This window comes from Neodiprion lecontei, chromosome 5 (assembly GCF_021901455.1).
Source record: "Neodiprion lecontei isolate iyNeoLeco1 chromosome 5, iyNeoLeco1.1, whole genome shotgun sequence".
Classification (NCBI taxonomy): Eukaryota; Metazoa; Arthropoda; class Insecta; order Hymenoptera; family Diprionidae; genus Neodiprion; species Neodiprion lecontei.
In genome coordinates this window covers 3,630,387-3,656,147 of record NC_060264.1, presented here as the reverse complement: position 1 = coordinate 3,656,147, position 25,761 = coordinate 3,630,387, and the positions used below count along the sequence as shown (strand labels likewise).

The following is a 25,761-nucleotide window of genomic DNA, read 5'->3' as shown; positions in this document are numbered from 1 at the left end:
GCAATAAAATAACAAAATATATACCTGCTTACTATAAGTCATGAAATTTACTCAATTATTATATATAACGCTCGTTGAACGAAAAAATCCGAATGAATATCAAATCGAACAATGTAATGTATTATATATATAAATAAATATTTATATATATATATATATACACACACACACAATCTATATACGTGAAAAACACCAGCCCAAGTGCGGAAGGAACAAATAAATAAATAAAAGAAGCACAGAAGCAATTAGGCACGGGAAGAGATAGAAAAGGAGAATAAAAAAAAAAACAAAAAAAAAACTGGTACCCGTAACTCTCGTCGTAAAAATGCAACGAACTGCACGCGGTGTGTATAATTTACCTCCGTGTTCATACACGTGTGTAAATGTATAATACAGGCAGAGGTTATACACGACGTCGCAACAACTCTCGTGCGACTTGTATCAAGGGGAAAGGTAAAGGGAACGGGGCACGATATTCGCGGTTCGTATTTACAATACGCCAAGGGGTAGGGGGTGATGTTATCGATCGAGGTCAGCCCGCCCCCCCCCCCCATCCCCCAAACCCGCCCACGCAGCCATCCACCACCCACGCCGGCGTCACCTAGACGTCAGCTATTCAAAACCGACCCGCCGCGCCACGTTTGCACAATTTTCCGATCCAACCTTGCACCGCACCTTATATTGTACCTTATATATACGCTCCATTACAGGTAGGTGTACATACCTACGCGTGTTGGATATACGTATATATCTAGGACTTGTATATAGGAATACTGTAAACCTCCCCTCCCACCCCCCCCGACAAGCAAAAAGGCAGGCAAGATTCTATTCGAGACGAATGTTATATCGCCGAATTGTTCGCGAACAGAAGAACGCGGCGTCTGATCCTCGCGGTTCGTGATTTTGTTTGACAAATAAAAAAAAAAAAAAAAATGTCCGTCCTCTCGTCCCAACTCCGAAACAGTATATCCTAAATTTTTGCCAATTTTTCCATTCAACCGTTGGATTATTTGCAAGTGTTGAAAGCGGTTTTCAAAAGGAACATTTTTAAAATGCTGAAGAAATTTTCAGACACCGTATTTTTCTAGTACAAACATTTGCAGACCGAGCCCGATAATGGGTAGCGATTATTGTTTTTTTTTTTTTTCTATAAACTCAAACATCGTTTGAACGATCCGAAAATTCCCAATACTTGTATTTTTCACTTGAAACATTTCCAGACTGGTTCCATTACGGGGCGAATTTTGTTTATTTTTTTTTTTTTTTGGGCACGATCGATATATATTTTTTTTTTCTTATCAACTTCGTAATGAAACCGGTCTGAAAATGTTCGCAATGAAATTTCGGAATTTGGAATTTTCAGACCGTTTGAAAAAGAAAATACAGTATTCGAAATTTTTTTTAAAGAATTTTAAGAAACGTCCTTTTCAAAATCGCTCTCAATATTTATAAATAATTAACCAGTTGAATAAAAAATGTCAAGAAATTCAGGGTACCGTTTGAAAGTCGGGACAATTGCAGAAACGAATTTTCAATATAATAAAATAATGACAAGGGTCAGACGTTGGTTAGGTTCGCATGGAATTCCCCATGTACATAATATATGGTCAATAAAGAATGGGCTGCATTACACAGTCAAATAACAACGAAACATCGTATAACAACAAATAATAAAGTGCAGAAACAGTACGCAATAACTCTGTGTAAGCACGTGTACGCATGTATGCATATATGATATATAACACTACCATCTATACATTCTTAAGCTAACGTTGCAAGATTAAGCGACGCGATAAGCCGAGCGTCGTTTGAGCTTGTTGAAAATCGATGCGAAGGGCCTATATATTTCATATACATAGGATACAGGGTTACACTACGTATAATTCGCGTATATGCATGTTTCAATATAAGACGCGACAAATCGAAGCGTTTGCCCCCCTCCGACGTTACAATATATACATGTGGGATATTATATCCTAGATACATGTGCGTACATGTATATGTAGTATACCTTTTTACATGCATTTGGCGAACAAAGAGACGGTACGAAGGCAGAAAGCTCTAAAGCTGTACAATAAGTTCTCGCACGCTGCTAAAAAGCAAGCGCAGGGTCGGGGTCGCGGCAAGATTATATTTATGTGTGTGAGTTTACATGTATCAGACTGTGTAGAAACAAAATCGACCATTTTTTTTTTCAAAATTCAGGACTAAATACTGTTCGAAATGACGAAAAAACGATGCTGTCCAAGTTTCAGCTCTCAATATATAATATTTAAAGGTGCTTGATAGCGATTTTCTATTTCACATTTGAATAACGTTGGAAATTTATTGTTTTTTTAACTTTGGAATTTTACAACTCGTCAATGCGTTAGTGAACCGATTGGACCGGAACTTATTTCTGTAGGGAATTGAACGCTCTGCAAAAAAGATATTTATTTATGTTATCGTTTCATGATAAATCTACTTAAGAGTTGAAAGTTATTTAAGAACCTTGAATAAATTTTGAAAGAGTAAGATTTATCATAAAATGATAAAAGACCCTTTTCGCGAAGCGTTCAATTCCCTACAAAAATACATTCCGGTCTTATCGGTACACTGATGCGCTGACGAGTTATAAAATTCCAAAGTTGATAAAACATAAAAATTTCTCATGTTATTTAAATGGGAAATAAAAACTCGCGATGAGGCGCTCCTAATATTAACATTAAGTCATTTCAAACAATATTTTCGCCTTAAATTTTGCAAAAAAAAATTACCGATTCTTTTTGATACAGTCTAATATATATATATATATATATTGTATATTGTGAATTATATATACACATATATATATTTATACAGTTCTGAAACAAAATCGTTTTGTTTACGTTGGTACATGATTGAAAAGCTCAAGGTTGTGGGTAACAAAAGAACCTTGTGAAGAACGGTTAAAACTTGAAAAGTATAAAATGATCTCGAGACAATTTTATTGCATTCATTCACTCTGCAATAAAAAAAAAAAAAAACATTTTCAATTCGTCAACAATTGATTCGTTAAATGGAAACCAATTGTTAGAAAGAAAAAAAAATGAACGATTGGATAATCAATATCAATGATTGCTGATAGGAAGATAAATTCAGAGAATGCGAAACCTTGATTTGAGTGTTATCATTATAAGTTCATAGTCCGAATCGATCCTGGATAAACTTGAGATTTCTGAAAGTTTCGTGAAAGCGAGTTTTATCGGCACAAAAAGCTTAAGACGAGCGACACTCGATGACAAATCTCGACAAGCGGATGTCCGCTGCGGCGTTTGTATCACAGGTGGTATAAAATACCGACTGACGTGTGTAGGTAGTATGTACATACAGTACATATGTACGATCTCTCTATCGGGCAGGTCAGGGATGATCCTGGATGGTGGAGAGGCGACGACGGACAATCCTCGACGATGACGACGCGTGCTTCCTGCTGTCCTGCATCTTCCCCCTGAATCAACCGCAGGCATCGACGCTCACCATTCGCCGCAAGTTCCGATTCCACCTTCGTCCCCCAGAATTGGCCAGCTTCGAGAAACGTCAGTCGGATTTTTATATACCTGTGATACAAAAGCGCCGCAAGTTCGGGATGTCAATGTTCGTTTTACTCCCCGTTCAACTTCTTCTTTTTTCGTCGTGTAGCCGCAGGTTTCGGCCAATCAGGATTCACCCTCACCGCTGCCGTCGGAAGATCAGTCCTCGATCCGGCGGATCGTCGTCATCCTTCCTCGTCTCCTGGCCTCGCAGATTGATGCTGAAGTTGATGCCGTGGATTCGGCATCGATGCGGGTGTGTCTCGTTTAAGACTAGTTGTGCCGATGTAACTCGTTTTCATTAGAGGTAATAAGCTCCTCTTTTTTAATCGCGTGATATCGAGATAAACGCGTGGAATGCCGAGAAAAAAATAGAGGAGATAGGTGATTAACATTAGAGAAAAAGAAAAAAAATGCTAGGCAGAAACAAAAATTAAAAAGGTATTAACGTTCAAATTAGAGGGTGAAAGAGGATTCAATTATTGCGCCGGTTCGTTTCGCTTCACTTCATCCATTCTGCAATTTATTCCAGTACATAATACGTACATACGTATGTACGTACTATAGGTATAACTGTTATACATACGTACGTACATTCGCGTTGATTCGAAACGCGGAACAGCGAATATGCAGTCAATTATCGGTGATCCCTAGAATGTGTGGGTAAGTGTGCAGCAGTAGATATCGACGTCAGTGACAATTGCACAACGATAACAACAACAAAATGAACAATCAATCCTCCATATTGTATAATAATTGGCAATTAGATGATATAACCTAGGATGGAATGGAAATCCAAGGGAAACTCGATCATTTCCCGTTCAGTCAGCTGCAGCTACCAAAAACTTGTCGTCTCTCCGCCGTCGCTACCGGTTTTCTCTTCTCTTCTCTTCTCACGATCATAAATTAGATTTACGTTCCAATCCCTCTACTTATCGTCCAGTATTGTTGAGTGGCAAATATTTTTCGTCGTGTATTTCGTGCGATAATGATTGATGAGTGAAAAAAAGTAACAGGAAGAAAAATGTACAACGTATTTAAAATCATGTTGAAGTCAGTAACGTTATTGCAACGATTCATCATGCTGAGGGAAAAAGTTATTTTGCGATTTTGGAACTGTGTGAGATTTAGTGAACCGTGATAAAAAAAACACATACCTACTCGTATTTTAAAATATTACTACCTTCATTGTCCCGTCATCGTAAAAATAAGAAAATAGACATTTTTTCCGCAATATATTGTTACGGTTACGTTACAAACTTCAATTTCGTTATTTAAACTCGTCCGTTCAAAAAACAAAAGCGGATCGATCGATCGATCGACCGACCGTTATTAAACAAAAGACGAAATGTCGCAGTGTTCAGTTCGCGACAAATAGAGTACACCGTGTAAACACGATTTCAAATTTTGACTTACCAGTCGCTCCAACGCCGCTTGCAATGATCGTCAAGGAAACTGCGATAGCGAAAACAACTCTGAGGTCGCGTCGCTGCTCCCGATGCTCTTCCCTCTGTTGTTGTTTTCGTTGTAGATCCATGCTGCGAAGTATGACCTGGCTGCGTCCTTTCGTCGGCGAGGTTCGAACTCAACAATTGTAACTAATAAACAAGCATCAGAGATTAGCCGAAACTCTTCGCACAGATTCACATTATTGTGATTGTTCTCTTATTGTCTCCGCGCGTTTTACTTTACTCCCGATTTTCGATTGTTTCAAATCGATGATAACAACATCGGACCGATCTCCGTATTCGTATGTTTGTTCGAGTCTATGTTCACTCTCTTTCTTACTTTTTCTCCTTCATTATCTTCGCGCAACGAATTTCGAATCGAGTTTCACCGCGAGGCCGACTCGCACCATCCGCGCACCTCACTCTGAAGTCCGTACACATCCACGAGAGGGAGAGAGCAAGAAGATGAGAGAACAAACCGGAGCATCAACCGCGCTCCCTGAACGTCGGTCGTAAACTGCGTCGTATGTTCGCCAGTTCACGTCTGGACCGTATGGCGGGTGGAAAATGATACGCGCCCCCGAAATTCGGGCGGCGCTCACCAGACGGCGCGGCTGTTCCCTTCAACCCTCGAATGCGGCCGAAGTTAGGAGCGAAGCTATACCACCAACGATTTACCAGTTTTTAACGCTTTTTACACACTTCACGACGCCGCGACGGACGTCCGAGACGTTGCATGTTTTATGTCAGCGTTGCCGACCCTGAAGAGTTTTTTAGATTTAAAGAACAATCAAGTGTTGGTTTTACATATACACACTTATGTGCCCACCATTCTGGTATTCGTATAAAATTTGTTCGTGTCCTGACAAAAATTTTCCACAACAGTGATAAGAAAAAATAATTTCTTTGAAATGGTATTCGTCTTTTAATTCACTTTCAATACTTCAGTTTTGTCGCATTCCTCGTTCTGGTTTCTGAGGTACAAGTGGAACAACATTCCAGACCATTATTTTTCTTATTATTACTATCACTATTACACGCATTACAGGAGCTTATGCAGATTTACAAAAACATACGTTCAATAATACCTTCCTGCTCGTAGCTGTGGTATTCTTTTTCTTATATTTCTCTCGGTGCCTTGTATTTTTTGCACTTGGGATTGGGTGCAGCGCATGGCACGTAGTACTAAAATTCTGTGGTTTAAAGTACACTAGAATATTCCAACTTTTCTCTCCTTTTTTCTCTGACACTCGGCGAAGTCATTAGCGAAAAACCGCATAGCGGAGTGCCCGCGGTTTCATTTCTGCACGAGTGATTCCTGTACACAGAATATAAAATCTGACGCATGCATATTTCACACCGGTTTAATTCTGATGGATCACTGCGGATCTGTTGCTACTGTTATAACTGCTATTCGAGTAGATTTTGATTCGATTTCAAAACAATCACGGAGTCGTCGAGCTCGGCTTGTAGAGTGCGAGAGCGAGAGAGAGAGAGAGAGCGAGAGAAAGAGAGCCAGACAGAGAGAGGAGGGGAGCTATTCAGATTTTGCATTTCAGATTAGGATATATATACGCAAACGTTTGGGTCCGATTATATACAGGGTGTACCTTTACGCCCTTAGCTGTCTCTATGTACGTAGGTTTAACGGTAATTTAGTTACACCATGAGTCGAGTTCTAGATTTATACAGCTTGAATAATTTCCGCAGTACAAGCCGAGAGATACTTCACATTAATTGATGTGCCTTCCATCTTCGCGTTAGACAAAACACTTGGTTGTCCATAGGTGTGCACATTGCACCATTAGCTTCAGATTTTAAAGCAAGTAATTCTCATTTAGAAGATTTATAATATATTTCGTCTAATTCGTTTTCGGCACATAGATTCTTCCCGAAAGACTAATACAAGTCTCTCGTTTCCCTTTTGTTTCATGGATGTACACGTATAAAAATTGAAAATAGATAAACGAATGAATCGACATTCGCAGAATAATAAAAATATCCACAAATTATTGCCCGAGGGGTGAATAATTTTGAGGATGAAAATGAAGGGTTTGCGGTTCTTTCGGATAGCGAAAGAAGGTGTCTTATCAAATTTAATATCTTCATTATTTCGACGCTCATTTCCTTTCTTCCCGGGTTTCTACGCTGCTGCTTTTCTTTCCCTTCTTTATTGGATCTGATATTATTGGCAGCTTGGACCTACGGAGAATTGCGAAATTCTGTTTGACTTCCCTCGCTCTCTTGCTTATTGTTATGGCTATGGCAGTTTCGTATTAGCACACATAACTCGCATATTCTACGGGTCTGCAGGTTCTCTCTTCTCAGCGAATAAAAGAGGAGGATGAGTGTATAGAAAACGTAGAGGATGAAAAATGAAAAGAAAATGAAAAGAAAATGAAAAAAAAAAAAAATTAGAAATCTTCAAAGTGACGTTTCAAGAGAAAACCAGGGGTAGGTAATAAGAGAGGAAGGCGAAGGAAAACAAACAAAAAAAAAAAACTGCGGGCACGTGGCGTAATATGAGATGAAGCGCGAGATGAATGAATGCGTGGAACGGATTTGAAAAATAAAAAAGGCCTCTCCCGCTTCAAACGATCCAACTGTGCGTTTGAAAAATGACAAATGAAAACCGCGAGTTCTTATCAATCTCTAATATTGGGTATTAATTTTTTGTTCCTCGGCGTATTTTCTACAATGAAAAAAAACATACATTCATGTAATTGAGAAACCAAACGATTTCGAAACATGTACAGGAAAAAAAAAAACAGAAGACAGGGAAAAAAGCTTGAAGCGTACGAAACTTGCAAATCGCTTTCGTTTGGGTTCATCAATATAAATTGTCCGAAGTGTGGATGGAAATTATGTCAATTATAACAGAAGAGCAGGTGCAAGATTTCCGGTTTCATCTCTCATCGGTGTGATCATTACACAAAGTCAGGGGGCAGAATGAATTTAAGGGGTTAAAATTCCGCAGTACCCAATCACCGTTTCCTTAATGACCGCTGGTCATTTCTAGACCCGTAACCCTATATTCTCATTCCCCGTAATTAGGATGAATTTGACCGTTTTCGGGGGACACTAATGATAAGGATGGGACCTGCTGCGACCCTCCTATTTTAGCAAATTTTCGTAAATTCTCTTGTATCCGGATAAACATCACGTGTGAATATAATAATATAGAGTTGAGAAGTTGAGAAGCTTATTCTATCTAACGGTATTCCGGTATTATAAAGTCAAGAGGAATAGTTTCAGTGAATTTGCCTGGTACGTTATATCGAATACTAAACTTAGCAGCTTCAAATTCAAATACAATAATCAACTTCATTACACAATCTTGGTTGAAGAATGTTTAAATAGTGACTTTGGAAGATATTCCGTATAAACGAAGCTTGTATGGTAATTCTAAGCGTGCGGCAACAGAATGTTTTTTTTTTACTTTATCTTCACAGACGTGTATTCAAAAGTTTTCAAATTCTGTAGACCTTTAAAACACTCTATTCATGCGCTGCTATTGAAGAGCGCCGCGCGATTCTCTCTCAATTTTTTTTTTCTTCCTTCCTTTTTTTGTCCAGTAGTAATTCAAACATTGCCTGCTACGTATCGGGTTCGATTCGTTTCTCTTTGCCTCTCGTACCGGAAAAATCTGTCGCTTTAAATGTGCGTATATTCACCGTCGCGTTTGAACGTTGGCTATGATATATCTATAGAGGCTTCTACGAACAGAGAAAGAGAAAGAGAGGAAGAGAACATTTTTAATTAGAGCTCAGTCCGTCACCCCGTAATGCCACCCCCGCATGGCTCGACGCGATTCCTCCCCCAACTTCAACCCTGACGTGGCGAGGCGATGGAAGGCCCTCGACCACCCTCGCCAACGAGTAGTGAGATACCTACTCGTTTGAGCTGCGAGTGTTCATTATGCTCGGGGAATGACGAACGTGATACATGCAACTCTCCACAGGGTATCTGTGCAAGGTCTAGCAGCACTGACCTCAAAATCAGCATGCGGATGCCTCTGCGGATTCCGTAGGTATAGGTTTAATACAGTCCTTTCTATATTTTCTGGCTGACTCCATATGCCTCCAGAGTATCTACAAAAAATGCAAAACCAAGGGATGAGAATAATACTTGGATGCATCAGAAGAGTAAGAATCAGCAGTGATATGTTAGAAATACTACATTTTATGTCGGTAAACGAAAGGATCGAGTACAATACGTGTGTAGTCGAATATAAAACTGTAAATGTGTTGTGCCTTGTATACTTGCAAAATAATATAAAATTAATGCAATATAGAGAAGGTGTAGGTACACGGAAAAAAGGAAATATTTATACCAGTAGATGAATAAATACGGAAGAACGGAGAATGTTATGGTATGAAGGATTGAAAATTTAGGATGTTCTACTCTATGAAATAAAAAGAGAAGACCGATTACCAAATTTCAAAATAATGCTAGCGAAACATATTCAGAAAAAAGAGGGAGGAGCCAAAATATGTCATGTATATTAGGATTTCGTTTAGTAGGCTACTTTGAAAAACACTATTAATGACAGATATGCTGTATTATTGCAATGTATAAGCAAACTTAAGTAGCTATTGAAGCTAATGGACGACTTTTATTCATTCATGCATTCATTTTCCGCCGAAAAAAACGTTAGTCTTTGTCTAGATCCTACACTCATATCAGCTAGTTCTCGAGTATATTCTTTCCATAAGAATTACACGGTCTAATGCATCATAGAGATGGAATGATTTCAAATTGATGAAATCTACTTTGTCTAGAGAGGTGTGAAGAGATAGATAGATCAATAGATAGTAGATAAATAGATAGATTGATAGAATGATAGATGGTGAGAGAGAAAGGAAAAAAATCATAGATACGAAGGTATAATGATCATCTCGAGAGTCGATCACGTACCGGTGCAGCCATAACAGTACGACATCATATTATACCCACCAGTACCTGTTCGATACGGGTGTCACCGACAGAATTTCATACTGACGGAGAGTCACTTGACCCCTACTCGGTTCACAATTATCCCTGGGATTCTTCCTGCCGTCCGACGTCAACGAATGTCCTACAAATATCCGGAATATTAATGATAAGTGACGGTTTGCAGTGTTCAATCATGCAGGCATTCGCCAAGTTATTTGAATTATATAATCGCATTATAACGTTGGACGTTGTACCGGTACACTTATATTAATAATTCGCCTCTAAGATTCAGTCGTCGAGACCGATATGATTAGATATGCTTTTTATCTGAGCATATATATACCGACATGGCCAAAATTCACGTAACTTTATATCTGATCGTTCGTATATTATCATATTGAAGTATTCATGGTCAGATGTGAACTTTTTTCCCCGGGCTAGTTCATGGTCGTCGATTTTGGATGTCGGAATCATCGAAAATCGTAGACATTGGAATTTATTGCAGCGAAGACGAGTTAGTTTGAAAAGTAATTTGAGCAATGAGCTCAACCAAATCTAAACTTTAATTTTAACTTGTGATTATGCGTTACAACGGTCCAAGATGATAATGCATCCAGTGTGTCATCCTCTGTGATTTTGATGTATCCTCACCGTTGGTACACACATCAGATGCCGTCCAAAGCGAGTTACGCTGCGGAAATGGTAAGAGGATATTGCGTGTATTTCCGAAGGCATTGATCATCAGTATTCCGTAAACTGTAGATTTGGAGCTGGATACAGATGGTCGTAGAATAAGGTCGCTGACAACTGATCGTTCTGACAGTGGACTCTGTCCAAAATCAAATATCTAAAATTGAACAATCATAAATTATAATTTTGCAATGTATTGCGCCTAGGATTTTTTTCCATCAGAGTACTGGATCAAATGTAAAAAGTAAAATACATGCGAACCGCACGTATGCAAAAGTGATTTTCGGGTTTCGAGATTAGAACCGAATTCCAGGAAACTGAGGAATACAGATACCATTCGCAGTACTTCATAGGGAACAGAGATGGAGAGAAGGGAGAAGCGCTTAGTCTAACTCTGATTCGCCGTGTAGAGTGGGGAGCCATACTTATTCTCCCCTTCCGTAGAGGGGAGGCAGAACATTACGAAGGCAAATAAGAGAGGCAGCTCTTTACTAATACTCTGCGGAATATTAGCGGTGAAAAGGTCAAAGTTTTGATCGAGTTTGATAAGAGACGAATCTATCCACGCGTGCTGTCAGATCATCGTTCAGTCCGTGGTTTCATCGACTTCGCTATGTCCGCGTGCTTTGTTTTATTCACATTAGCGTTTCTCGCTGTCACTTTGGATTGTGGAAATAGTACGAGAATATTGGATGTATTTCCGATGGCATCGATAGTATACCACAAACTGACGTTGGAATTGAGTAAACGAGACCATGAGCTCATCGTTCTGACGACACATGCGGTCAATGATTCGACCTTGACGAACTATAGGAAAATAGACCTTCATTTTCTTTACGAGGAAGGATCGATTTCATTGACATGTTTGAGCATTATGAAGCTTTGTTGTACTTTACGTATCAATGAAGTACGTATTCCGTAATCCGGAGTTTAGAAAACTGGCCGCACCGAACAGTGGTGAAAACTTTAGCTTGATATTGTTGGAAACTTTTGGATTCTCTGCGTTCCTGTCTCTTGCAGAACGATTCAAGGCTCCCGATGATTGGTAAGAAATCGATTTTTATTTCACAAAGTTTCGGACGTTTTGTGGATTCTTTTGTACTGTGAAGTTAAATTCGTTGCATAACATTTGCTTAAGGAAACGCCAGTGCGGGTTTACAAATGGGTGTTCAATACGACTTCGGCAATACCGTTCTGTCTTCTCATCCACCGATGGAAGCGTTTCGGTGATTTTATCAAAGCTTGGAGACACATTTACTACTAAAGGAAAGAACTTTTGACAAAACACCAGACAGTCGACGAAAAGTATCTCGGGATCGAGATAATGCACCTTGGTGAAATCCATGAAAATATCAAATTTGAACTTCAGATTCGTAATCAGCGACCCAAAAAACTTCCGAGTCCCGACTTTTAATCGAATTGAATTCGTTTTCGATATTTTGTCAGAGATTTTGGATTCCGTCCCCACTGTGCGACACGACGGCCGACAATCCTTGGTATCAGTGTCAGGACATGGATATCGTTGTGTTTTTTGTCTGCCATATTTGTCATTACTCTCATATCGTCGTTGGTTATTCTATACAAGTCTCTGATTTACTGTTTAAACGCATTAACCCGAAACTTTACAAGATCAGTCGGCAAGGAGAAGAAAGGAAATTGATTCTTTCCTTTTTTTAAACAGTTTGTTTCTAATTGACCATCTTTTCACAGTTCTTATACACGTAAGATCATGAATTGAAGTTGTATTACATAAGATTTAAGATAAGATTGGATTATTACCCAATTAGATTTTGTTTTCAGATTGTGTAATATTAGGATACCGACATATGATTTAATGCGAACTTTGGACTCACAAGAACACTGCAACTACCAAGGCAACTCAATCTCTCTCACTTGTTACGCATCACACAGAAACAGTCGTGATTGGGCATGATTATACGCAAACGCACAACACGAGTTCGTGAAAGAACCGAGTGCACTTTTTGGGTATACTTATAACATGCACTGTACAGCAGTGCTGAGATTAGGCTGCCGGCATTTTGTTGCTCCGATTGCAGGTCAGTTTGCAGCTGTAAGTCTACAAATATGCCACTCCACCTCATCGTGCTTGTATTGACGTTAATCGCGAGTGATTTGCATTGTGGAAATGGCGCGAGGATATTGGGTGTATTCCCGATGCCATCGATCAGCCATCAGGTAATATTCCGCAAACTGACTTTGGAATTGAATAAAAGAGGCCACGAGCTCGTCGTGTTAACGCCAGATCCGGTCAACGATACGACCTTGAAGAACTACAAGGAAATAGACCTTCATTTTCTCTACGATAGCCTTGATTTGGGAAGTCATATAGATATACGAGGAAAGATCGATTTCGTTGACATATTCAAGTATTATGAAGCTTTGTCGTGCTTTCATACCAATGAAGTATTCAATCATCCGGAGTTTCGAAAATTGTATGCGCCGAACAGCGGTGAAAACTTTGACTTGATATTGTTAGAGACTTTTGTGTATCCTGCATTCCTGTCTCTTGCAGAACGATTCAAAGCTCCGATAATCGGTAAGTAACCGAATTGCGATACCGAAAGTTTTGGACAATTTACCAATTCCTTTGTACTACGAAATAAAATGATTAGCACAACATTCGCTCAAGGGATCGCCAGTGCCGGCTTACAAATGAGTGTTCAATACGACATCGGCAATCCCATTCTGCCTTCTCATCCGTCGAATTGGAACAAAGATATGAGAGATTTTGGAGCCTGGGTACCATGGGAGCGGTTGGATAACTTTATCAAAGCTTGGAGACACATTTACTACTACAGAACAGAATTTTTGCCGAAACACCAGGCAATCGCGGAAAAGCACATGGGAATCGAGATCCCGCATCTCGGTGACATCCATAAAAATATCAGTTTGATTTTCGTTAATCAACAGGGTCCAATTTCTTTCGCTAGACCGAACCTTCCAAACATCATTGAAATTGGAGGTTTTCACGTGTCAGAATCGATCAAGCCGTTATCAATGGTACGATGTTTAAGCCTGGGCGAGCTGTTTATTATTTCACGAAGCATTTTCTAACTGCATCTTTTGAGATACGTCATGTCCAAAATTGCACTTCGAATGAAAATTTTTCAATTAATATCTTACGGCGGTATAATTCTCTTCTCATCGTTTTCAGGACCTGCAAAAAATTCTCGATAACGCTACCCAGGGTTTTATTTACATGAGTCTTGGATCAAATGTAAAGAGTAACATGCTAAAGGAGGAAACACGCAATGAATTCATAGCTGCGTTTTCTGAACTACCCTACAAAGTGATTTGGAAGTTCGAGGATGAAGTACTTCCGAAAAAACCAGATAACGTAATCGCAATGAAGTGGGTTCCTCAACAAGCTATCCTAGGTACCTATCTACAAGCCGAGCTGCGAGCGAGGCGGTTTATAAGTTGTAACTCATACGCAAACAAATATCATAATTTACGAAGCATAACCTGGACGATGTATTAAAAAGTAAAGTCGGTATTTAATTTTTTCCGATATTAGCTCACCCCAACCTGAAGGTGTTCATCTATCAGGGTGGACTCCAGAGTACAGAGGAAGCCGTTTCACACGCCGTTCCTCTGATCGGTTTGCCAGTTTTCGGTGACCAAGATATGAATGTCGACAAAATGGTATCCCTTGGTGTCGCTAAGAAGCTCGAGATCACTGCTGTCAAAAGGGACGATCTACTGGAAGCAATTCGTACCATCGCCCTGGACAAAGGGTAAAATCGTTGTTACAAGCCATACTCATTTAGAACACATCGTTCATCACGATTCTCTGTACAAATGTTACAATCAATACTACTCACTATGTATTTTTTCCTTCTTCGTATTTCAGGTACAAGCAGCGGATGTTGACTTTACGATCGCTGTTGAACGAAAAACTACGCGATTCGCTCGAGAACGCAATTTGGTGGACGGAACACGTTATACGTCACAGAGGCGCTCCGCATCTGCATTCCTCGACGTCCGACGAGCCTTGGTATCAGCGCCAGGACATGGACATCGTCGCGTTTATATCTGCAATATTTGTCATCACTCTCATATCGTCATTGGTTATTCTATACAAGTCTCTGATTTACTGTCTAAACGCATTAACCCGAAACTTTACAAGATCAGTCGGCAAAGACAAGAAAGGAAATTGATTCTTTTCTCTTTCTCAACAATTTGTTTCTAATTGACCATCTTTTCACAGATTTTTATGAACGTAAGATCATGAATTGAAGTTGTATTAAATAAGATTTAAGAAACGGCTACAGTGTAACGGGGAGTAGATTATTACCCAATTAGAGTTAGTTTTCAGATTGCGTAATATTAGCGTACCGAAATATGATGTTATGCGAACCTTGGACTCATAAAAACGCTGCAAATATTGAAGCAACTCAATCTCTCTGACTTATTACGGATCGCACAGAAGCACATGCGTGATTACGCATGATTATACGCAACGCTCAACACAAGTTTGCAGAAGAACCGGGTGTACTCTATGGGTATAGTTATAAATACGCACAGTAGTGTAGCATGGTAAGATTACGTCAGCGGCATTTTGTGCCTCTGATCGCAGCTCAGTTTGGGACTGTAACTCTACGAATATGTCACGCTACTTCATCGTGGTTGCATTGGCGTTAATCACGAGTGCGTTGCATTGTGGAAATGGTGCGAGGATATTGGGTGTATTCCCAATGGCATCGATCAGCCATCAGGTAGTATTCCGCAAACTGACTTTGGAATTGAATAAACGAGGCCACGAGCTCGTCGTTCTGACGACAGATCCAGTCAACGATTCGACCTTGAAGAACTACAAGGAAATAGACCTTCATTTTCTCTACGATAGCCTTAAATTTGGAAATCTAATAGACTTACGAGGAAAGATTGATTTCGTTGACATGTTCAAGCATTATGAAGCTTTGTCGTGCTTTCATACCAATGAAGTATTCAATCATCCGGAGTTTCGAAAATTGTATGCGCCGAACAGCGGTGAAAACTTTGACTTGATATTGTTAGAGACTTTTGTGTATCCTGCATTCCTGTCTCTTGCAGAACGATTCAAAGCTCCGATAATCGGTAAGTAACCGAATTGCAATACCGAAAGTTTTGGACAATTTACCAATTCCTTTGTACTACGAAATAAAATGATTAGCACAACATTCGCTCAAGGGATCGCCAGTGCCGGCTTACAAATGAGTGTTCAATACGACATCGGCAATCCCATTCTGCCTTCTCATCCGTCGAATTGGAACAAAGATATGAGAGATTTTGGAGCCTGGGTACCATGGGAGCGGTTGGATAACTTTATCAAAGCTTGGAGACACATTTACTACTACAGAACAGAATTTTTGCCGAAACACCAGGCAATCGCGGAAAAGCACATGGGAATCGAGATCCCGCATCTCGGTGACATCCATAAAAATATCAGTTTGATTTTCGTTAATCAACAGGGTCCAATTTCTTTCGCTAGACCGAACCTTCCAAACATCATTGAAATTGGAGGTTTTCACGTGTCAGAATCGATCAAGCCGTTATCAATGGTACGATGTTTAAGCCTGGGCGAGCTGTTTATTATTTCACGAAGCATTTTCTAACTGCATCTTTTGAGATACGTCATGTCCAAAATTGCACTTCGAATGAAAATTTTTCAATTAATATCTTACGGCGATATAATTCTCTTCTCATCGTTTTCAGGACCTGCAAAAAATTCTCGATAATGCTACCCAGGGTTTTATTTACATGAGTCTTGGATCAAACGCAAAAAGTAACATGTTAAAGGAGGAAACACGCAATGAATTCATAGCTGCGTTTTCTGAACTACCCTACAAAGTGATTTGGAAGTTCGAGGATGAAGTACTTCCGAAAAAACCAGATAACGTAATCGCAATGAAGTGGGTTCCTCAACAAGCTATCCTAGGTACCTATCTACAAGCCGAGCTGCGAGCGAGGCGGTTTATAAGTTGTAACTCATACGCAAACAAATATCATAATTTACGAAGCATAACCTGGACGATGTATTAAAAAGTAAAGTCGGTATTTAATTTTTTCCGATATTAGCTCACCCCAACCTGAAGGTGTTCGTCTATCAGGGTGGACTCCAGAGTACAGAGGAAGCCGTTTCACGCGCCGTTCCTCTGATCGGTTTGCCAGTTTTCGGTGACCAAGATATGAATGTCGACAAAATGGTATCCCTTGGTGTCGCTAAGAAGCTCGAGATCACTGCTGTCAAAAGGGACGATCTACTGGAAGCAATTCGTACCATCGCCCTGGACAAAGGGTAAAATCGTTGTTACAAGCTATACTCATTTAGAACACATCGTGCACCACGATTCTCTGTACAAATGTTACAATCAATACTACTCACTATGTATTTTCGTCTTCTTCGTGTTTCAGGTACAAACAGCGGATGTTGAATCTACGATTGCTGTTGAACGACAAGACACGCGATTCGCTCGAGAACGCAATTTGGTGGACGGAACACGTTATACGACACAGAGGCGCTCCGCATCTGCACTCGTCGACGGCCGACGAACCGTGGTATCAGCGCCAGGACATGGACATTGTTGCTTTCATTTCTGTCGTATCTGTAATAGTTTTAATATCAGTATCAATCGTTTCATACAAATCGATAATTTTTTTCCTCAATGCGTTGTCGAGTTTGGGCGGGTCGGCCGGCAACAAAAAGAAAAGGAACTAGGTATTTTTAACCGTACACACATAACCCAAGTTGATTTGATTTATCCCATATCCAATTTTTCAAATCATAGTCGTTGCAACCGATGTCAAAACTTATGCATAACCATTGTTCTCATGTTGTTGAAGCACATCTGCCAACCCAATAACGTCAGTTTTTGATCTTCGAATGTTTTTTCTGTCACTCGGCTATTCTCTTGTTGTTTTTTTTTTCTCATAACGGTTGTTATCGAATTTCAAAATCGTCTGATAACGCCTAATTTCATCCAGGGTTACGTTTAATTACTTGTAACAAGAGTCTCATTATTGTGAAATATGAAAGTTGCAACAAATGGTATTGTTAATGTTGCAACGTAACTGATTCATTTCTTTTAGTACAAAAATGTATATATGCCAAGTTATTGTGGGAGAGAGGGATCAGACACCTACCTAATTGAATATTAAAAATCAAAGTATTACTTTGGTATAGATATCTTGATGAAAGCGATTGATTTCATCAATTTTCCTAATCATTTCCATGGTATATAATTTTACTCTTGATAACGCGGGCTTGAAATCGACATAGAACATTGATTCTTCGTTTTGCGAATGATTGACAATATATCAGTACTGCCAGCTCTAAATTGATTAAATTAGCAGTGGTCAAATCGTGTTTCAAATTCAAGGACTGAGAGATAACTTCAGGTTTCACCTGCCGTACCAAAGAGCGGGAAAAAAAAAGAATTGCATAAGCGCGGGCAACATCGGTCGGTTAAGAAGAAGTCATCACAGCTTTGCAGACGCGGCGCCACAAGATGGTACATTCGATCTGAAAATAACTGCTAGAGCGCGATTCTAACTACGGTGTATCCTGAGGTCAAAGCGGCGACGAATTTTCCCGAGGACACGTGTTTTTGCATCGTGTACGGACCGTTTGGCTCTTGGCTCCTAAGAAAAGCGAAATTTGTGCACGGTTGAACGTTGTTTCGTGTACGTTTTGTTAGTAATTTATGTTAATACATTTCAAACAATGCCGCGTTCCGTTGTTAACAATTTTGATGAAGATTACGAACCCAAAGCAGGTAAGCAGCAGTTCAAATTTTAGTGTAAATTTCGTTCTTATCACAACTGCCAACCCTCTAACGACCGTTACGATTTCAAATCTGTCTGCACGATAACATTGCCATTCTTTAATCTCCCTCGCATTTTGATACCTCGGAAATCGTCTGAACCACGTTCTCCTACATCTGGAATCGTGTATCGATGCAAACATAACTGAAATAATTTTTATCGAATCACATAGTCTTACTCAACCTAATTTCGCGACCCTATGCTACTCACCGACGAACTTAATCGTCCCCCTTCTTTCCCCCCTGTCTTTTTGCTGTTCACAGAACTCGGTAACAAACGCTTTTCGTTCTTATCGCCCTTATCTATTCTTAGTTCTGAATCTTCGAAGCTCGAAAATCCGCGAGAGCTTGTTCCAGAAATTTGCCGACAGTTAATGGCAAATCACCACCTATCTTTAGAGAGAACATTTTTATCTATGATAATGAACATACTTTGGCACCTTTTGCTTGTTTCCTCTTTTTTTTCTTATAGCGATCAACAGTGACCACACAATTACTATTAATTTTCAGTCTCTAAGGCTCCCAGAACACGAGCAGCAGTTGCAGCATCCGTTTCGGATTCTCCATTGCGCCGAAGTACTCGAATCCGCCATGGTTCTGTTAATCCTGATGGCTCATCGCCAGAAAGTGTAGAAGAAACGGCAACATTAGTAAAAAGAACTACTCGTAGACGCGCGATTGCTGTCCCAGAACCAACGAGAAACTTGAGATCACGCAGAAACTCAGCTTCCTCAAGTATAAGTGAAAATCCAGAACTAGAATCGGCGCCTGGAACACCAAGAGCTAGCGCACGCTCTACTAGGAACAACCTTCAACAAGACTCGTCGCCTGACTCACCAAAACCTACAGCTAGAACTAGGTATATTAATTTCAAGAAAATTTGTCCGATTAAAGTTCTTAAGTTAAAGCAGAATACATTTTTCTGCTTGCAGAAAAAAGTAGAATCTACTAATGCAATTTGATGTTACAATAACCTCAATCGACAAACAGTGTGACACGTTCTTGCTTATTAATGATTTATCGGAGTTCCTTAAAAGTTTCCTAACTTTTAATGTGTTTCATAGGCGATCTATCAGAGCTGTGTCAGAGTCACAGTCACCACCATCGGTCGGACGCGTTACACGCCGAACCAGAGCAAGCTCAATTGAGTCGAATATTGAGCATGCAACAAAAGGTGCAACAGCGTTAATGCAACACGCTACATCTGTGCTGAGTACACCTTCGAAGCGACGACGAACACAAGTATCAGTTGTTCCATCTGAACCAGTTCTTAATGAAGAAATCAATGAAGATAAAACTGATTCTAAGACAGAAAATGAGTGGATGATAAACGAGGACACAAAAATTGAGAGCAGTCCTGGTATTTATTTCTTTCTATCTGTAATTTATTATGATCGCAATAGTAGCGGGCCAGTTTATTATATTCCTGTTCGCATTTCTTTTGTTAGAGAAAACGAGTACGGAACCATCAACTGCCGATGGTGGTGGTACCAGAAAATCGTCAGAGTCGTCTCCCTCAGTAACATCACCGTGTAACAAATCTGTAAATGAGGAAACTAAGGAATCTGAGTACCAGCTTGGATCAACTTGTCAAACTGAAACTGCTGAATCTTCGCCAACTAATAAGGTAGAAATCTCAATCAAGTCATTACAGAGCTCATCTTCGCAGAAAAAGAAACATCATTCATTAGACACACCGAAGGAACTGGGACGGAAAATAGAAAATTTATTGAATAAATCAACAGAAGAGCACGAACAGAGTCCTGGCAATAAGGAGAACCAGAAGTTGAACGTTTCCCCTGAAAAAGTCAAGAAAAATTTAGGGTTCACCGTATCAAATGTAAATATTATTAGAGAATCAAAATCAGTTGGTTCCGCATTGTTTGTACGTAACTCCGATGAAAGAAAATTGAATACGTCGTTAGATGAGCGGGTCCTGTCTAAATCATGGCATGATACTTCTGTACTGAAGTCCATAGCAGTTGAAGATGGCAAATCTGTAAATGTGGTTGCGAACACTTCGAGTTCATCTTCTGACGAAAAAACTCAAAAAGAGACTTCTGGCGTTAAATTTTCAAACACGACTCAGAACAATTCAGTGTTACATGAAGAAGGTAATCAACTTTCTACCAAAGATCGAGTAGTACATAGTGAAGATGCTGAATTCATGAATGTAACAACCAGTTGTAAAAGACTTGACGAAACAGCTGGTGAGAATGAAATTCTGGAAGAATTTTCCCTGTACGATTCCAATGACAGCAATCACTCCCTTGACCTAAACAAAGATGGTCTTAACTTTACGGCCAAAAACCATATTCCTGATGTAGACTCTGAAACTAACGACGAAGTTTTTGAAAAACCAATTCTGCCGAGTCGTAGGTCTAGAAAAAGTGGCAGTGATATTATTGAGAAAAAACAGCGGGATACGCAAACAAAGAGATTCTGTTTAAACTTGGAACGAATTGATAATGTTGTCAAGTTTACAACAAAGACCTCGTCCAAAATATCAGCAGATGAAAATGATGACAGCTTGTTGACTCCTCAGTCACAGGTGAAACAAGGTAAAAGGAGACAGTCTTTAGATAAGAAAAATACCAGTGATGAAGAAACAGACAAAACCAATACATCTCCTTCCAAAAATGATCGTCCACTTAATTCTAACATTAAAACTCATGGCGATATAAATTCCAAAAATAATGCTAATGAAGATGAATATCTTGATGAAAAAGAATGCAGAGAAATGAAGAAGCAGTTGGTACGTGAAAATTCGCCCGCAAAACGGCACTCAAAACAGCTTGAATTAGTGACACGTGAGAAAGATCAGCTTTCAGGACACAATTGTCAAAATGTAGTTTCTGACAGCGATGCTAGCATTGGAATTGCTGATTTGTTCCAAGACATATCTGCTGATGAGTGGAATAAGAAGGTGAAGAAAGATATTTCAAAAGCAAGTCCAACCAAAAGTAATCTGACTCCCACAATGAAAAAAGTGTCTGATACTTTAGCAGCATGTGAATCAAAGAATGAAAGTGATTCTGAAGAGGATCTAGTTCTTGTAATGGATAACTCAGGGGGCAAGAATTCAAATAATAAAGATTATTCTAAACACAATGAAGCTTCAGATTCTGATGAAACAGTTATAGTGGACAAAAGTGCCTATCGTGGAAAAGCTGATAAAAAGAGGAGATCTGCGAGTCAAAAAATCGCAGAAAAGTTAGAGAATGAAGATGTGGACATGGATGAAATGGAAGAAGCAACACAGACTGAAAAATCGCTAGGCCAATCTCTGAATCCGAACGCATCGATGGACTGTGGAATCAGCGATCAAGCCAAGGAAGAAAGCAATAGGAAATCAGTAGCAACATCTCAGGAAGAAGACATGGAGATGCAAGAAATCTTGAGTGATGCAGAAACAATACCTATAAGTATAGCAGCTGAAGAAGAGATTGGAGGTGAACAAGAACCATTATCGCCACGAAAGTCTCAGACAGATAAGAAACGGAAGTCAAAATCAAAAACACCAAAAAAATCTATCGACGTTTACAAATTTAATGAAAGTTCAAAAGATGAGAAGAGCGATAAAGCATCTGATGAAGACTCTGGCGAAGATGTAAAAAAAAATGTCGAAAGTTGGGACAAGACATCTCCCATGACACAAACACCTGGTATGTCGAGGGGCCATTTGAACAGAAACTACTCCATCGTAGCTGTTGTAGATTCTGATTCTCGCTCCGACAATCTTGATGATTCAGAAGAGGCAAGTTCGGACGAAAACCTTCCATTAACTGGTTCTCTGTTCAACATCGAGTCCAGTGAAGACGAAGCTATTTCTAATCAAAATAAAGGTGATTTCAATAATACAATCGATCCAGATGTGGCTAAGGAGTTGAATCTTGCCGGAGATGACGATGTTGAGTACTCTGATGATAATGTTGCTGCTGATGAATGTCGTGCGTCGGAATCAGAGCAATCGGATGAAGATGACGATGGATCTGACCTAGAAGACTTTGTTGTCGCTGATGATGCAGTAGAATCATCTGAAGCTTCTGAAGACGAAGTCACAGAAGAAGAAAGTGCGACTGTTAAAAGCAAATACAGGAGAATCTTGAAAAAATCTTCATCCGAAGATGAAGCGGAAAATCAAGAAGAGGGAGAGAATGAAAAAGAGGGGAAGAAAGTAGAAGAGGAAGAGAATGAAAAAGATTACGTCGAAGACGTCGACAACCAAACTGAAACAGAAAGAACAGATAAGAAATCAAAGCGAAAATCGGATCGTTCAACTCCCGTGTACCGTCGTCAAGTCAGAAGTGAAGAGCTGATCACAAAATCCCCAGAAATCAGCGACGGGCCAGAGAGGTTAAATTTCTCCCTAAACAGGAATGAAACTTCATCTGGTAAAAAGATAAGGAAAAACACAGTTGTACTAGACTTGGGCAAAGTTGAACGTACGGCATCGCCACGTGTGGAGGAACTTGAGAAAAGCGTTCCCAAGAAGAAACACTCTAGAGTAGAATTGTGGTCAAATAATACAATAGATCTGTGTACACCAGATCAAAACTCTTCATCTGAAGTTAATGATCAAAACAGAAGTCAATCTTCTAGTTTAGATAATTCGGTTGGTAAAAAGTCTGCAAAGAAACTTAAGCAAAAAAATTTGGTAGAAGAGTTAGCAATTTCTACACCTTATACAATCAACGTGATGGAAGAAGGAAACAAATTGGGAACACCAGAAACTAAAACACCTAAGAGTGGAAAGAAAATCTCTAAAGAGAAGAGCCCGAAATCGAACAACAAAAATCAGAGAGATTCAATACAGATTATAAGAGAATCTGAAGTCCTCAAGGCCAAGGTTTCAGACTTGAATCTAAGCGTAAAAACTCCCAACTCTGAGAGTCCGATAACGAAATTTTTGATGAAAGAAAAACTGAACGAGAGTTTGCCACTGTTGGAATTAAATAAAAAGGTGAAAAAACTTTACGATAAAGAAGGGTTGAGTAAAATGAAAGAAGAGGAGCTCGTAGATAATAATGCATCAGAAATAGATGAAGATAAAAATGAAGATGATGCTGAGGAGTTTAACATTGAAGACAACGATATGAACGATGAGGTCCAAGAAGCAGGTAATGAATTGAACGGTAATCATGAAGACGATAAAAGAGACGATGAAACAGATGAAGAATCCGACAAACGTGAGTCGAATAGAAACGAAGATGGGGAAAGTGATAATGAAGATGAGGATGAAGAGGAGGAAGATTCTAACGACGACGAAGTTTTTGAAAATGAGAAAAATAAGTCGATTACAGAAATAACAGAACAGCCAGAGACTAAAATGTTGGAAAAAAGGCGAAAATCCAAAAGTAAGAAGTTTGAACCAAAACCAGAAGATAGTATAATTAGTCAAAATGAAAGTAGTATCACTTCAAATAGAAAAGCACAAAACAAAGCATCAACAACAAGCACGATGAATGGAGCTGAAAATTTCACAGAAGATCCCAGTGAGGATGAAGAGAATTCAACGAAAAAACGTAAATCTTTGAAAGAATCCACAGCCAGAAAGAAACGTGCAAGATTAGAATCCAGTGGAACACCTCAAACCCCACAATTAACGAAGAAAATGAGATTATTATCAAACACAGGTAAATCACAGCAAGAGGATTCTGATTCTGATGAGGGACCTGACAGCATAGGATTTCGCGAAGCTCGTACTGAGGCACTTCAAGCAATGAAAAATGTTGCGACTAGTTTGAAGGCAGCGAAAGAGGCGAAGAAGAAGAAGAAACAAGATCAGCTCGAAAGAGTGAGACAGGAACGAGAAGTCAAGGTTGGCAAAAAATCAGCTTCCAAAGAACCAGCAATAGGTAGACTCAAGAGGCTACCTGACGATCTACTCAACAACTTATCTGACCTACCTCAGAGGCCTCAAAAGAGAAAGAAGCTCTCAAAGAAGACGGAACAGATAATGCCTTCCAGGCAAATGTTTGCTCCAGGCGAACCACTTAAATCATCAATACGTATAGAAAATCATTCTTCTCCACTTAGCACTGCCGGTGGAACGACACAGTTCAGCGTAGTCAATTTACAGAAGGTCAAAAAACATCCGCCAAAAGCACCAAGCGTTGCTTCATTCCGAGAGCAGATGCTGGCTCGTAATCCCAGACAACCAGTTTCCGCCTTTTTTATGTACCAAGCAAAACAAAAAGCCTCAGGCAAGCATCTGTTGTTTCAAAAATAGGTGTCAAGTATCTTTGAGAGATTACGACACTTCTATTGAATTTCTTTAGCTTTTTACAAGCTGTATACCAATTCCAACTGGCGTTTTCTTTGTAATAGTACTTTTTGAGTATTTTCGCGATACACATGTTTTTCATCGATTGAAATTTTATACGCATGTACGTCACTACCCGTTATTGTTCAATTATATTATTATTAAACAATGTTAAAACTGAAATGAGGCAACAGTCTCTTTCATTTAAGTTCCAAATATTTAGTTCCGTGGATAAATTTGCTTTTCTTCTTATGATAGTCGTGTTCGTTCTAACAACCGATTCACTGTGATACATAGTATGTACTGAGCCTGAACCATTCATGCGTTTATTCATTTTCATCCTTGGTTCAAAATGGTTTTGCAGGTAATTTGCTCGTCAAATCTACTATCTATTAAGAAAGTAAACCATCCTGTGGGATTGTTGTCACGACATTCATTTTTATTATAATATAGCCACGAACTAGGCCTATCATATGTTGCTCATTGGGACAAGTAATACTGAGTAATAAAATGTTTTTAAACTATTTGAAATAAAATATATTATAATTTCAAATTCTTCCCTTTTTACAATGAGTGAGATACATCCCTGTCTACAAATCCTACGTAATGTATCATTACTAAAGACAAAATGTTTGATCGAAAATGGACCCAGTTGTTTATTTTTACCGTTATCGAACAATTTGAATAATAATATTTTTCATACACTTATATCACGTAACATATGCCCACAGAGTAAATAAAAAAAATATTTTTAAAACATTTATAAAAAAGAGAAGAAATCTTTCAAAATATCCTTTTCACGCTTAACTTAAGTTACCCAAAATCACTTTACAATGGCATTAAAATTAGTCATCTCTTGAAAGCTTATAATCACGTGAAAGCTAATTACGTTATCTTCTGAGGTACAGAGAAAAATACGTAGATAAGTTTTTTTTACCTAGCGCTTTGCAGTTTAGCCAGAGATTTTTCTGTAAAACTTCACTCACTTACGACGTCCAGTCATCGGTAATAATCAAAGAAAATTTATCTCGTTATCGCAATCGCTT

At 39.2% G+C, this 25,761-nt stretch overlaps 4 protein-coding genes across 8 annotated transcripts in view; 3 read left to right on the top strand and 1 right to left on the bottom strand.

Moving 5' to 3' along the window:
- Window positions 1-5,528, bottom strand: part of LOC107220915 — a 61,731-nt gene extending 56,203 nt beyond the window's left edge. For 3 of the 4 annotated variants that reach the window (XM_046741596.1, XM_015659707.2, XM_046741595.1), the window contains exon 1: window positions 4,968-5,528. In XM_046741596.1, the coding sequence (XP_046597552.1) occupies window positions 4,968-5,088 (121 nt within the window). In that variant the 5' untranslated portion in view covers window positions 5,089-5,528. The remainder of the gene's footprint in view (window positions 1-4,967) is intronic. The other variant, XM_046741594.1, reaches the window with a different exon arrangement.
- A 5,682-nt stretch (window positions 5,529-11,210) lies between these two features.
- Window positions 11,211-14,914, top strand: LOC107220900 (UDP-glycosyltransferase UGT5). 2 transcript variants are annotated; one of them, XM_046741613.1, is made up of 7 exons: window positions 11,211-11,669; window positions 11,763-12,345; window positions 12,425-13,181; window positions 13,275-13,645; window positions 13,800-14,022; window positions 14,163-14,382; window positions 14,499-14,914. In XM_046741613.1, exons 3-7 carry the CDS (start codon window positions 12,710-12,712, stop codon window positions 14,803-14,805), a joined length of 1,593 nt encoding a protein of 530 aa, XP_046597569.1. In that variant the 5' UTR covers window positions 11,211-11,669; window positions 11,763-12,345; window positions 12,425-12,709; the 3' UTR covers window positions 14,806-14,914. The 2 variants fall into 2 exon arrangements, with proteins under 2 accessions (XP_046597569.1, XP_046597568.1); XM_046741612.1 differs by having other exon boundaries at window positions 11,763-13,181.
- A 118-nt stretch (window positions 14,915-15,032) lies between these two features.
- LOC107220901 (UDP-glycosyltransferase UGT5) lies at window positions 15,033-17,824 on the top strand. The gene is made up of 5 exons (XM_046741614.1): window positions 15,033-15,724; window positions 15,818-16,188; window positions 16,343-16,565; window positions 16,706-16,925; window positions 17,042-17,824. The coding sequence occupies exons 1-5, from the start codon at window positions 15,253-15,255 to the stop codon at window positions 17,343-17,345; spliced, it is 1,590 nt and encodes a 529-aa protein (XP_046597570.1). The 5' UTR covers window positions 15,033-15,252; the 3' UTR covers window positions 17,346-17,824.
- Window positions 17,825-18,199: 375 nt separating this feature from the next.
- LOC107220896 (transcriptional regulator ATRX) lies at window positions 18,200-25,474 on the top strand. Its single transcript, XM_015659670.2, has 4 exons — window positions 18,200-18,402; window positions 18,961-19,309; window positions 19,515-19,810; window positions 19,899-25,474. The coding sequence occupies exons 1-4, from the start codon at window positions 18,351-18,353 to the stop codon at window positions 24,680-24,682; spliced, it is 5,481 nt and encodes a 1,826-aa protein (XP_015515156.1). The 5' UTR covers window positions 18,200-18,350; the 3' UTR covers window positions 24,683-25,474.
- Window positions 25,475-25,761: the final 287 nt, after the last annotated feature.